General features: G+C 43.6%; 1 protein-coding gene across 5 annotated transcripts in view; it reads left to right on the top strand.

Annotated features, from left to right (window-relative positions):
* gdpd5b (glycerophosphodiester phosphodiesterase domain containing 5b) overlaps positions 1-13,937 on the top strand; it is a 39,813-nt gene that overhangs the window by 3,501 nt on the left and 22,375 nt on the right. For all 5 annotated transcript variants that reach the window (XR_009529489.1, XR_009529490.1, XM_060074147.1 and 2 more), the window contains exon 2: positions 11,858-12,037. Coding sequence is in view for 3 of the 5 variants with exons in the window: in XM_060074147.1 (XP_059930130.1) it covers positions 11,921-12,037 (117 nt within the window). In the remaining 2 variants the exon portion in view is untranslated. The remainder of the gene's footprint in view (positions 1-11,857; positions 12,038-13,937) is intronic.

Below are 13,937 nucleotides of genomic sequence, written 5' to 3'. Positions count from 1 at the left end.
CGATTTTTTTTGAATTTATATTACCGAATATCAACACTGCCGGGATATTGAAACATTTTGGGCCTTGAAATAAATTATTTCTCTCTTATGAAACATTGGACTGAGGTTGCCAAACTTATTGAGAGGTTGCAGATGGCTGTATAATTCCACCCCTTACACTTAAACATTTCATAATTCTGGCCGTCGCTGACACAATCTATGATTGAACAAATAAATGCAAAGTTGATTTATGTGAGTGTTTGAGTGGCCAACGGTTGAGATGCTGAATGGGGCTCTTGATGTAGACACTCAACATTCTTGGGCGGCCTTCTGTGAAGGACTCAAGCTTCTGCATCTAGTGAGAAGTACAAGGGGGGGAAATACAATACCCCCATGAAACCAAGACGGTTTTGCATTTTAACCTGCCTAAATCTGAGAAGAAAATAGAAAATGTTCTAAAAGCAATTTTTTTTAAGTAAGGCTAAATATGAAGAATATGCTATTTTCCAGATTCACTAAAGGCACCTGCTCATTGAATGAAGGAACAACATCATCAGGCTATGGTGTCTAGGTTTTAAAAATGAATACAGCTGGTGTCTGCAAGGATGGGGGTGATAGAGAGAGCTACTTTAAAATTGCAGAACCTCATTTAACGAGAGGAGGTTCCTCAGAGGAGAGACACACACACACACACACACACACACACACACACACACACACACACACACACACACAGAAACACACACACACACACACACACACACACACACACAGAAACACACACACTGAAACACAGAAACACACACACTGAAACACACACACACACACACACACAGAAACACACCCCTTTTGTTCCGTGTTTCCTTGTGACCCCCGTAGCCCCGCCTCTTCCATGCAATTTCAATTTTGGTTTTATTGCACAGTCCTCAAGCATTGTGTTCCTACTGAACAGCAAACAGTCTTATCTTCAATTTGCCAACTCTTACACAGGACTCCTATATGTGATGTTTATTGTCTGCGCTGGCGGTTTGTCGTTCGCATTAGTCACAGTTATACAAGTGTTAAAGCGCCTGTGAGTAAGAGACACATTTTCCAATGATATACATACTGTGTGTGTGTATATATATATATGTATGTATGTATGTATGTATGTATGTATGTATATATATATATATATATATATATATATATATATATATATATATATATATATATATATGTATGTATGTATGTATATATATATGTGTATGTGTATGTGTATATATGTGTATATATATATATATATAAAAGGATTCAATTGAAATCTATATCACCCTGACAACAGGGATGATAGCCACCATTTGGTTTCATAAGAGAATTACTTACTTGCTTTTTGTAAGAACACATCTCATTTTGGCAGTGATTGGGACGACTAAGAGAAGCTGGCCTCAGTCCCAGCACATTCTGTAAATCACTCCTTCTTTAAGTACAGGGGAATGACTTATAGGTTATGATGCACTCCAAGCGCATTGCTAAACTGCAAGTCTGCCGATTCCCTTTTTCTTCTTTTTTTTTCTTTGTGTCTGGAAAGGTTTCATTAACTTTTGATTAAATACTCCTGCTGTGATTAAATAGAGTGCCATTTTTGGCCCACCTCATTGCTCGACATCAATCCGGGGGCTGTCTCAGTCACTTGAGATGGTTTAAGTGTGTATCATGGCAACTGTAATTGTGTTCTAGCCTTCCCTCTCCGGGTCCGCAACTGCAACTTTTCCTCGGGGCTCAGCAGCGGCTCTGATCAGTGTCAGCCACCGCCGCTTCATGTCGGTCCCGGGGAACGCCCCCCCCCCCCCTTCAGACTCCCGGCTGTGTCCGTCTCTTGGGGATAGCCTGAGTCTGGAACCCAGCCGTAGTCACAGTTTCTCATGTGTGCGAGACGAGCCTGGCGAGATCTGTTTTGTGCTTGTGTTTTTTGTGTATTTTCTCTGTACGTTTTAATGATCCGCCCTCGACTTGGCACCTCGGCTAGATGTGTGGGAGTTAGCGCCGTGCACAGACGTTGTTTCCTCACCAGCAAGGAGTTGGACTGGGACACCTCTGTGGTTGGTACTCCCTCCTCCTCCACCACCACCGCCACTACCGTCTACTGAGCAAATGGTAGATTGTGATCTTCTTCCTAGGACAGTTTCATCCTGTGCTGTTCAACGGTGCTGAAGTGGTATGTTGGAAAAATTGTATAATTGAAAGTAGATTTATAATAAATATTGTTCAGTAAATATAGTATTATTGCTTTATTTAAAAAAAAAAAGTTGATTTCTGCATTCCATCATATTATTTCCATTGTTGTGTCTTTCATTGATGTTTTGTGTTAGTTTGTGTTGGCTAAATAAACACACCCGGAGCATGAGCAGTGTTGCTGACCTTTTCTTTCCACTGTTTCTAACTGGCCTTCTTGCAGTATTACTCGTGTGTAAAGGGGGCGCTTGCCCTTCTTGTACAGCCACTGCATGTGTATTTATCTTTTTCGTTCTAACATTTGCCAATCAGGAGGTCCGCCAAAGATCTGATGACGATGTATTGGTACACCTAAAGTCAAGGGTTGGAACCAATGCTTTGGTCATCAACTCCTGATGGTTTGGTCAATCTTAAACTCACGACGGTTAAGAACCACTCCAGTTAAGCAGTCTCTCTAAAAAGAGTGTAGTAATCTGCACTATTTAAATTCTCTTAGTGCAGGCCATCAAATGATGTATAAGCCATCATATTTATAAGCCTAATTCATGTTAAGATAGATGAACCTTCACATAATTGTTAGGCTCAATGCACTGCTGCTCAGATCTCTCAGACTGTGCCCAGGAGCATCAAATAAAACGTCCTTCTGTTTTAAAACCATCAGACTGGGAGCCAATATCTCTCCACCCTGGCCAAGTGCATTACCTACCGTCCATTAGCCTGTGACTGGAAGCACAAAGTCTGTTCCCTGGGTCAAAGACAACTGAGTACTGATTAGACGACTTCACTCCCCCCCCCCCCCCCCCCCTCCCTCCCGTTAGCAGGTGCTACTTAAAAAATAAAATACAAATCTGATTATGTGAAACTAGATTATAGATTACAATCCACTCCTGCCTTTCAGTATGACTGAATTTGAATTACAGGCATGTATTTTCTCCTCTTAGGCCATAGATGCTTATTTTACCCTCCAGAAAGAAAGTAGCAAAAAAAAACATTAATTAATGACAAAATGTGTACGGTAAACCAGGGCACTATAAACCACTGCATCATAACTCAACAACTCTATTTAAGCTTGGTATTCTTAAAGTAGGACATAGACTCCTTCCCAAGACAGAATACTTTCAAAGATTAATGAAGATTGGTTTCAGTGAGCTAAATTTCCCCTGGGCTGTTACCCTCATGGTTTTACAGCTGTCTCGGCAGATCTTTCTCTACCACCCCACACGGTTTGATAGTTTGGGATTGTTTTGGGTTAAGGCTCAACTATTATACAGCAAGTATTGTGCTATCTATAATGTTGTGCGATGGTTGTTCTGTTGCTTGAGTATAATACGTTCTTGTAATGGTTGTATCTAGTGCGACGATGACTACCGTCTCAGTTAATGAATATCATTCATTATACGTCGTCTCTCCTGTTCAGTTTGTATAGATCTTTAAAGACTGCCGCTCTGTGCTGTAGCCGCTGGTCACAGGGTTGTAGACAGCCGGGCCTCTTGGCAGCAATGTGTTACATCGTTTACATCTCAGTGTCAGTAGCATGGGCTGGCAGCAAGCGAGGGCATTGTGGGGGTGTGAGGCTTCTACTGTGTTTAATGTGACATTAAACATGTTGGTGGGTTTCTGAATCGTGTGAGTGATTATTAGTCTGATTTTATATACTTTTTTTTAGGTTAAGTTTTGCAGTAACTGTTTCTCGCAGTTTTATTGCTTGGAGGTTTATTGTGAACTATTATTCATTATGTGCGCCATGAACACCTTTCTGTATGCAGCTCTTTGATATATTGTTTTTGAACATATTGAAAATACAGGTAGTCTTTGGAATCATAATATTCAACGTTTCAAGGGAGAATTGGTTCGGAAAACGTATTGAGGTGGCATACGGAGCAATTCATTCAATGGGTTGTTTTCTTGTGTCTAGACTTTCCACAGCGTGAATATCGGCACAATCAAGCAAACACATTTTGCATTTGGACTTCACATCGTTCCAGGGAAAGCAACCTGACATTTACTACATATACTGTATGTAAAAATACCACATCTCTTTGACATTCACTAGGCTGTTACCTAGCATACCATGGGCATTATTCACCCAGCAAGCATCTAGAACCAATATGGAACCAAGATGGCCCCCAGGTGATCAAGGCCAGTAGCGTTGAGGAGCTGCACTCTAAGGTCTCTGTCACACATGCAGCTTATCTTACAAATGTTCCGGAACATTTCCTGCTTCGGGGTCATGTGTGAAAGGGGCCATGGATCGAGATCCTGGAAAATTTGTACCGCCAATTATCCATGTCGTACACTTCCCTTAAGGGTCACCTTCGTCTGAGCTTAGGGCTCTCACATTTTGAGTTAGCGACCCAATCAGAAGACTCCGCTGAGGACTTTTTTGAATCTGTGAGTCATGAACAACTCAATTATCTGAACCCCACGCTGGTTTCTAACTTTAATTTGTCCAATTAAATCGTAATCGTCCTTCAGGGTCTAAGTAAGTCCATGCTGTTGTTTTATTTGGGCATAGAATCATAAACTTAACACCGAACGAGATCACCCTAATGCTATGGCTCAGCAAGTTCCCTTTTGGTTCTCAAGTGGCTGTAATTTGTGGTTTTGCTCCAGACCGGTCAAGAACCTACAGAACTACGGAGCTGTGCTTAGCGGCACCACTGGAGTGGCCCTTACCCCTAATTTGTTTATGTGACTGATCCATGTTTTAAACTGACTGGCTTCTAGCGTTGGTGTCGTCCTTTCTGACATGAGCGTATACAGAAAAAACCCTGGTGAGGGTTTGCAGCAGGCTGGAATTTCTCCCTGGATGCCCTTATTTGGGCGTGATCAACGTCCACTCTGATGGATCCTCTGCTACTTTCTGCGCGGTCGGGGGTTGGCCGAAGCGCGACACTAGGCCTGATTTAATATGGAAATTGAATTTAGTGCACTGTACCAGTACCACTATGCATTCTCAGCAGCGGATGGAGGAACAACTTAAACACAATTTGATTGTTTTTCTCAAAGCTGATCACTGAAGATTTTTGCTTGGTTTCCTTTAAACTTTGCAAAGCTGCACCCAATTTTCAAACGTTTTGGGAGATTTATGTATTTAGATATAAATCTCAAGATTGTCCAGGGAAAAATGTGTTGGCATTGGCAGGCACACCAAAGCCGTTTGGTTGGCGTGTTAAAACCTACATGCTTAGGGATCGTGTCACACTGTTTTGATTGATTTGATAACATGAATCTTCTGCTCTTACCTTGCAACGGCAACACTCATTAGGGAAATGTGGTTGATGTCTAGAAACCGTCTTGTTTATTGAATCTTTTTATGGTTCTAACTCATCAAATGTAATCACGCTACTGTTAGTGACAGATTTATAATCAGTTCACATGGTGAGAAAATTATCGAGAGCTATTATCGAAAATTTCTGCAGTACACAGCCACAGTCTTGTTTTCAGCATATAACAGCCATGTCTTCAGCTCGGGTCGTCACAGCTAAAAAAACGATTGAATTTAATTATCTCGATGATTCCTGCAAGCAACGGCCCCAGATCCATTTGTACACTCAACAAGACATGCAGCGATCTCAATCAGCATAATCACTGCAGACTCTCAACACAAGGTGCACTAGGGATTCAAGGGTTTGTTTTATTCATAATAAGTTGTACAATTCTTAAAAAATTTAGTTAATTAGCTGAAAAAACATTTCTACTGATATTTTCAACTTTTGGTTATTTTTGTTGTGTTTAATGAAGATGATTGATGGAATCAGTGCTACAGCATCTAAACAATGTGTGATTGAAGCACCTCAATAGGGCTCCTTAACATGCATAGTTTATCCATTTTACTGGGATCCTTTTCCTACTTCTTTATTTTTGCTGAATAAGTTAAACGTTGAGGAATGAAGTGTAAATGGCAGGTGCAGCACACACACGCGCGCACACACACCGCGAGAAAAAACGCCTACACAGGATAATCCTGGCCAGTTGGAGCATGCCTTCAGATTCCAGGTTTTCCAGAAACTCTGCAGGTTGTGGCTTATGGTGAGGGTACCAGGGGAGAAGGCAGCGCTGTCAGCAGTCTGTGTTGGCAAGCAGCCCATTCTATCATCACATCAATCATCAGACACTTATCTAACGAAACAATCACAACCGTAACCGCTAAAGGCACTTTTCCCTAATCACACACACATTTTTTTAACTTATTTATCTTATTTATAATCTTGAGTGCCATAAATTCCGAAGGAGTCAAGATGATAAAACTACAATAACAACAACAACATGAACTCCAGTCAGTGGTCAGCTAGTGAGGCCCTGAGTCATGGGGTCTGAGTCAGATGGGCTCCCCCCCGGCCCGCCTCTCGGCTCGCTCACAGCCCTCAGCCCGGCCGCGTTAACTCCCTGGGACACTGCGTGCCCCACCGCCGCGCTAGCCCCCCCGCTTCAGAGCCAAGCTTTTCCTGTCATCATGTCCAGCCGTGACTTCGCAGGACGACGGGAAGAGAGAACTGGTTCCACGTCATGTGGTGAAGGGGGCTGAGGAAGGATGGATACTTGATATTTGGGGATGTGCTGCTAACATGCCTTTTGGCTTTTTGTAGTTAGGTGGCTGGTTTTCTGTTAACGAGCGTGTTTTTTTTTTTTCTTTTGGTTTTAGGATTCTGGTGAATCTTTTTCTTTCCAAGTTGTGTTTCTCACGGATCCCTGGTGGCCTTGTTGGTGTTTTTGCAGTCAGCTGCTGCGTGGCCTTTTCCCTCCTCACCGTTCAGGGAGGGCCAATCCTGCTGGGGAAACTGCTGAAGCGTTTCCTCCCTGTCTCTTTGATAGGAGGAAATAAGGCAGCAGAAACCGAGAACAGGGCAGGGTTTGGGTTTTCCATCGTTTTCCTTTCTACTTCTACTACTTTCTTCTATTGGGTTTCTTTTGCTGATTTTCCCTGTTTCCGTCATTTTATATAGCTAATTTTGACTACAGTATTTTTGTTATGACTATACACCTACATTACTGATTGTTTAGTAATATCAGGGGTGTTCAATACATTAATATAATATTGCACCCTCATTTCCTATCTTGCTTGAATAAAGAACATGTTATTTTGATAGATCTGGACTGCAGGGAACAGAAACACTATTCTTTGAGACGAGTTGGTCTCTTCTTGGACCACATGTATGTAAACATAGTGGGTGTTTATTCTGCTCTGTGTGTGGATTCCTCTAGAGCTTTTGTTTGCGTGAGTGACACAGAGAAACATGAGCGTTCTCTTTTGGGGGAACATCAAGGATGAATGCAGATCTGTCAACCCATCACTTCACCAATCACCACACACCAGGGTCCAGTGTCTATTATGCTTTGCCATTGAGAGGGACAGAAATGCCACTGAACTCCTTGGGTTACTTCCCCAAGACACATTCCCAATTTCAGTTTAACACAATTCTCAACGTGTTGCATTTAGCCCTGGTTGAGACACCATGACGTGTGATCTTTGTCTTCGGTTCCATGGGCTGGTAATGATTCCTCTATTAACAGTAATATAAAATAACACATCTTGGTGATGATTTTGTCTTCTTGTGGCGCATAGTGCTGCCAATATTAAGGATCACAAACAGAACAGTGGTTCTCAGGTGTGACCATTTCTGTTTTTCCTGCATTGAATCTTGTTTATATATGTTTCACATTGCTGAGGTTAGACGTTGGTTGGCCTGCCGTTTGGATGCAGGTCTAAACACAGTAATTTATCCACAAGTGATGACTTGACGGCGCTGCTGCAAGTGGTAGTTACTTGCCACTGGCAAACACAAGCAAATTGCGACCAGGAAGCGGTTGTCAACGGCCCGGTTTGTCTTTCTGCTTCGTGGAGGCTTCGTAGAGCATGCCCTCACAGGTCCTATCAACAGCTCCTGATGAGCTGCTGTTATGGGAACGCGCTATGTCACATGACCTTTGCTCAGCAGTCATTGGGTAATCCATGATAAACACATCCATGCCGAAGTCAATAGAGAAAATGTACACCGCATTTATGGATCGTAATTTGGCTTCATGTTTGCGAAGTTTACTACTTTTTCCATGGTTAAGTAAATGATGTCCCGTAGAGTTACATATATATATCGGCATGCTTGTATTGCACGTTTATGAATGGCTTTTATTTATCTGGGCCTGGACTTTCACATTGCCAAATATCAGACTTCACACCCAGTTTATACTAGTTAAGACTAACTGGTGCATTTCTTTAGACTGGTTTGGTGCTGCACAGTGTAGCCCTACTCCGACCTGTGAAAATATGGGTCTGCTCTCTATCAATACAGTGAGGTTTTGTTTGTTGTGTGAACAACTCACTACCTCACTCTGAAAATACAGGAATTTGTTCCTCAGATATATCAAGCTGGAGTGGCTGAAAGGGCCCATCATCATGGGCTCCAAGTCACCAAAACACGGTATTTAAACTACCTGGTGCCTTTAAAAGTACCTCATGGACTCATTCCGGCTTCTCATTCTTCCCTGCTCAGTGTAAGGAGATCCTAGCTAGCTGGGCTGCGTGATGCTGGGTCGCTGAATGGTTGGAGATAGCTGCTCATATTCCATCAGTGTTGTTATTATGCAACTGGCGATTTACTTTGCTTGACATTGACAATGGATGCTCTTAAATGGTGTGGTGATTGTTAATGTAGCTTTGCAGTCTTTGTCCCTGTTCGTTCAGCCTTCAAGCAATGCATATTGATTGTATTCTTTCAAGAGAATGAGCAACCACAGAATCCTCACCCTCTGATTACTTTAAATAACTTCACACTGACAAACCCCCGATGTACAACGCAGATGTATTTAACAAATTATTAGGACCATCACAACTTACAACCTTATTTTGATCCTTTGGTTTTGCAAAGCCATTGTAATAAATAAATGATCTGCATAGTAAATGCTTCTTCACAGCGTAGAGCAGCACTTTGCTGCCGCTTGTGTGCTGGTCTGTTGAAAGGTCCTGCTGCTGAGATCTTGATGGCCCCCAGGGGGGCCGGCCCGCCCCTACCCAGAATGGTTTCACTAATAACAGGAAGTCGGTGCACTGCGACCGACGCTAATGAGCGGCTGCCCAGAGCTTGAGCTGTTGATTGCACGGGTGATTCGTGCGCTTCACATCTAAGACACGTTGACTAAGACACAGAAAGCTTGCTGGGAGACATCAGCATTGAAAAGGAAGTGTGTGTGTGTGTGTGTGTGTGTGTGTGTGTGTGTGTGTGTGTGTGTGTGTGTGTGTGTGTGTGTGTGTGTGTGTGTGTGTGTGTGTGTGTGTGTGTGTGTGTGTGTGTGTGTGTGTGTGTGTGTGTGCATTCCACTGTTGATCCTGTTTGCAGGTTCAACCAGGTTTCTATTTGAGGTATTCATGCCTTGTTTGATAAAGCCCACATGTCCTGACGATCCCACAGAGTCGTGATGTGTGGGCCTGCAGACGGCTGTGCACAGGCTCCCTGGAGGACGGAACCCCCACACTCCTGACAACAGCCAGGGAAGCTGTAATGCCATCACTGTGTATTTGTCATTTCATTTCATCCCCCCCCCCCCTCTTTCCCGTGTCATTTAACTGTGATTGGTTCATAACAAAAGTGGTATGAAGTTACCCACGGACCGCCAGGCCGTCCACCAGTAGGTCATTGAGCTTCATGTTCACTGACCTGTTTTCAATTACGGAGTGCACGAGCAGGAGCATGAGCACCTCATTCGCACTCAGGGACGTCTCTTAGGAAGTTGTTCCATAGCTCACGATGCAAAGCTGCCCTCCATCTCTCTGGCCTGGACTTCAGCGTCGACAGGAGAGGGTGAGTCGGTAAAGAGCACCTTATTTACCCCACCGTGGTGCACTGGTGGCGTCATCACCCAACGTGGTTAACTCCCATTTAAAATAATGATGAAGGCCTTTTTTTCAAGAGGGACATAATTGTGCTTTTCATCTTTCTCCTTGAGTGTTGCCACCGACAGCAAAACAAGGACCTGCTTGATATGCTGATGTTTGTATTTGTACTCGGGCACTTTGAATTTGGAGCCCACTTCAGCACGGTTATTGTTAATGTTCCTGATTTAATTTGCCTTCTGTGTCCTTGGTACATGCACGCCATACGCTCGCAGCAGGCTGGTTTGTCTCTGGGAACAGGCAGTGTGTATGGAGGGCGTTAATTTGAGCCTTGGCTCGCCATCAAAGGGGAAGGTGCGGTTCCTCCTCCATGTGTTTGATATCAGGGGGCCAGACCTCAGCGGCGCTCAGCTGGTCTGAGGACTGGTAGAATCAGAACTATTTTGACAGCCCTTTGAGACTGTACCTCTGATTAAGGGCTATTCAAATCAACAGTAATTGAATTAACCCATAAAACCCAAAATATGTCTTGCTTAGATGAATGTGATTGAAAGCAAATGTTCAGATTTTAGTTTATTTTTGCACCCCTTTTCGAAGCCATCATCATCTCAAACATATGGATTGTTGCGATATCACTCTACCACTGGCAAGAGCCATACACTTATAACATTTTACATTGAACAGTTTATTGGTGGGTTATTGATGGCACAATATAAAACCTAGTGTGACGTTTCTAATTGGACCAATGCTTTTACACATTATGAGGCCTTCCTCATGGTTACACTTTTCAATATTCTGCATTTACACAAAAGGACAAACATACATCTGCCAGGCTTATGTAAAACATAGTTATGTGACTGGCGCGTGTGTGTGTGTGTGTGTGTGTGTGTGTGTGTGTGGATGACGGCTGGTTGAAGCGGCCTCTCCTGGCCCCAGTCAGACTGATTAGGGGCTGGGGGAGGCTGCACACCTGTTGCCCATTGAGCAATAAGTGTGCACAGTTTAAACCAGCCTTGCCTGCACACACTCAGGATATCCCCTTAATAGCAGCAGGGATCCCCCTCTGCATGTACCATTGTCTTTTAAACTCTAAGCATGAACCAGTTTCAACATCAGCGCCCTGTGTCCTGGATTTTGGGGGAGCCCAGTCAAAGCCACCTAGGTGGCGTGTGGCAGCCCCCTAGGGTGCGTGTGGTGTCGTCCTCGCTTCAGTGACCTTATAATGAGGCCTGTGGCTTACACTGCAACTGTGAAGTGCAGGGATGTGGATTATAATTCAGAGCAAAGCGTGAGCCAGGATATACCCTTTGAAAAGCTGTCTGACAGCCAGGATAATCCCTTACAAATGCAACAGGGCGGTAAACTTGCCCGGGGCTGTAGGGCAGTAGCGGAATACCTTATTTTGCAGCCTATCTTAGTATTCCAGCACCTTTTGGGATTTGATAAGGAAAAGGCAGTTGCTGCCTCGGTGTATGTCACAAATATTTTACAAGAGTGTCCTTTCCAAGGCAGGCAGCGGCAAGCAGTAAGCAACAACATAACATCTCAGACAGACAGCAATCTATTTCATTTTGAACAAATAATAATTATGAAAACGGTCACAACAGCAGAGTATCATCAAAATAGACGGTTGAATGGTTGTTGGATTCATTCAAAGTGGCATTGCAACCATCCAACTAGGTGTATCACTTTGAGATGTATATCTATAAACATGTGTGGTATTACATCAGACATACATTTTCTGGCGACAAAGGGGATAACTCATGATGTTGCTGTGTTATATGGATGTCTGTGGCCTGGCTCCAGTATGACGTCGTGCTTCGCTCTCTCCATCAGGATCCCGAGCTGCCAGTGGGATGGTAGAGGTCTGGGGGCGGGGCCAGGACTGACAGAAGGAGCATGGTGAAGCACCAACCCCTGCAGGTCTATGAGCGCCAGCTATGTCTGTCATGCCTTACCGGGATCTACGGTTGCCGCTGGAAACGCTACCAACGTTCCCATGACGACACAACCAAGGTAAGCGAAGAGAGTCTAACTACTATGCTTTTCTTTTTTTCTCCTGAACCTACATGAACTTGTTCAGTCTTATATGGTATGCTTGAATGATCCTATGAATAATATGATTAATAATAATATGTTATAGATTAATATAGAATTGGCTGGATCAGCCATTACTTTGGAGAATGCACTGCCTCTAAATTTGCCCCGATTGCAACCTGCAGCGAGCTTCAATAGCTGATTGATAAAAGAATGATGTGTTATTTCCGTGCTTGTGTAACCACACATCTGCGCACCTTTCAGTTTGTGCTGAGGTACATACAATGGCGTGTGTGCCTATTAAGGAATGACATGGCAAGGTTTATTTATATAAGCCCTTTGTCACGGTTACTGTCTCAAAGGACTCCAATGTTCCACATTCAAATGAGATATAGACTGCAGTCCCCAACCATGGTATGAACAGGGATACACTTTCCAAAGCCCTCATGGGACAGGGAAGAGCTGATGGGGCACACCTGGAGCATGCCCTCTTCGAGGAGGGCAATATCTTTTGGGCGGCAAGTCGATGAAATGGCTTACAGGAAAAACAATATAAATTCAACGGAGTGGTGAGAAGCATTTTCAAAAGGTATTTTTTTCATGTTTTTGGAAAACAGGGGCGTATAAACAGTTCAAGGATTCTGGTAAATGTAGGAAAAAAATGGTAAAGGTAAATACTGTGCTACTGGGCCTCTGTGACTGTTTCACACGGCGTTCACGTAATTCTGTTATTCACACTCTTGTAAAAGGCTGTTGCCTGTAGTTACCCTTCAGGGACATCCGTCCCTCAACATTGATTTATAATGAACAATTACCCATCAGTGGGAGAAGGATATCCTCACAGGCTTATCCTTTAGATATCCTTGAGCCCATGAAGGTGACCACTGGGGAGTTATTACACTGCACCCTGGTCTGACATCAGTACATCAGCACCACCGCTCCCCAGCACGCCATATCAAAGTTTTAATTATTTTATAACCCGATTTTGAGATTGTTTCTCTATTCATAAAAGGCGTTGTTATGTAATGTTGGCCCTCCGATAACCCATTCAAATTGTTTAAAGCCATGTTGACGGGACTCTGAGGGGTGATGTGAGGACAGAACACCAATATGGAAACCAGGGGAATTGATCCATGCGGGGACATGGGGAATGTACAATACAATTCCAGTCCCGGCGCTCCATTGAAACCAATGAATCTGGGACAGAGTAGAATCACATTATTTCTGGAATTATGTAGCCGTTCACATGTTGAGTCATCGTCGATGAAGTCGAAAGGCCTCGTGTCATGTGACAAGTAAATATGTAAAACAACATATGGGAACACCATACACCTGTTTCTACTGTATCCTTAAACGGGAACTTATTTTTTTTTAAGACATTTATTCAGATTGTGTAAACATATAAACATATCTGGGCGAACAACACATCCATTAACGCACACAATGCCTGATTGTGTTCTGTTCCTGTACCTGTGTGTCTGCACAAAAGTCTTTGCGGGGCCCACTGAAAGGCACATAGGATCCTTTATCCCCTGGCCTTTGGCAGGCGAACAGGACACTGCGTCGCTCTGTTTCCTGTTGTGCACGCGGCTGATAGGATAGGATGTATAGCAGCACCAAGTCAGCCTTCTCTCTGTCCGCCACGAGACTGCTGTCTCTCCATGCATCCGTGCTTCTGTCTGGCTGTGTTGTGTTTGACTTGACCTTGCCTCTGCACCAAACAGGCGTTTGGTGTTCTATTGATCATAATTATTTTATGTTTAGCCCTACGGCAGGCCGGCAAGCATGGATTTTCTTAGTACGTTGGAATGGTGCGTGTCGTTGCTGTTAGTTTGTGGACAATGTAGACTAGCTGTCAATCCTCTGGTGCTCTGAGAAT

This window comes from Gadus macrocephalus, chromosome 16 (assembly GCF_031168955.1).
Source record: "Gadus macrocephalus chromosome 16, ASM3116895v1".
Lineage (NCBI taxonomy): Eukaryota > Metazoa > Chordata > Actinopteri > Gadiformes > Gadidae > Gadus > Gadus macrocephalus.
The sequence above is the reverse complement of the archived record's forward strand: the minus strand, read 5'-3'. Positions and strand labels throughout refer to the sequence as shown.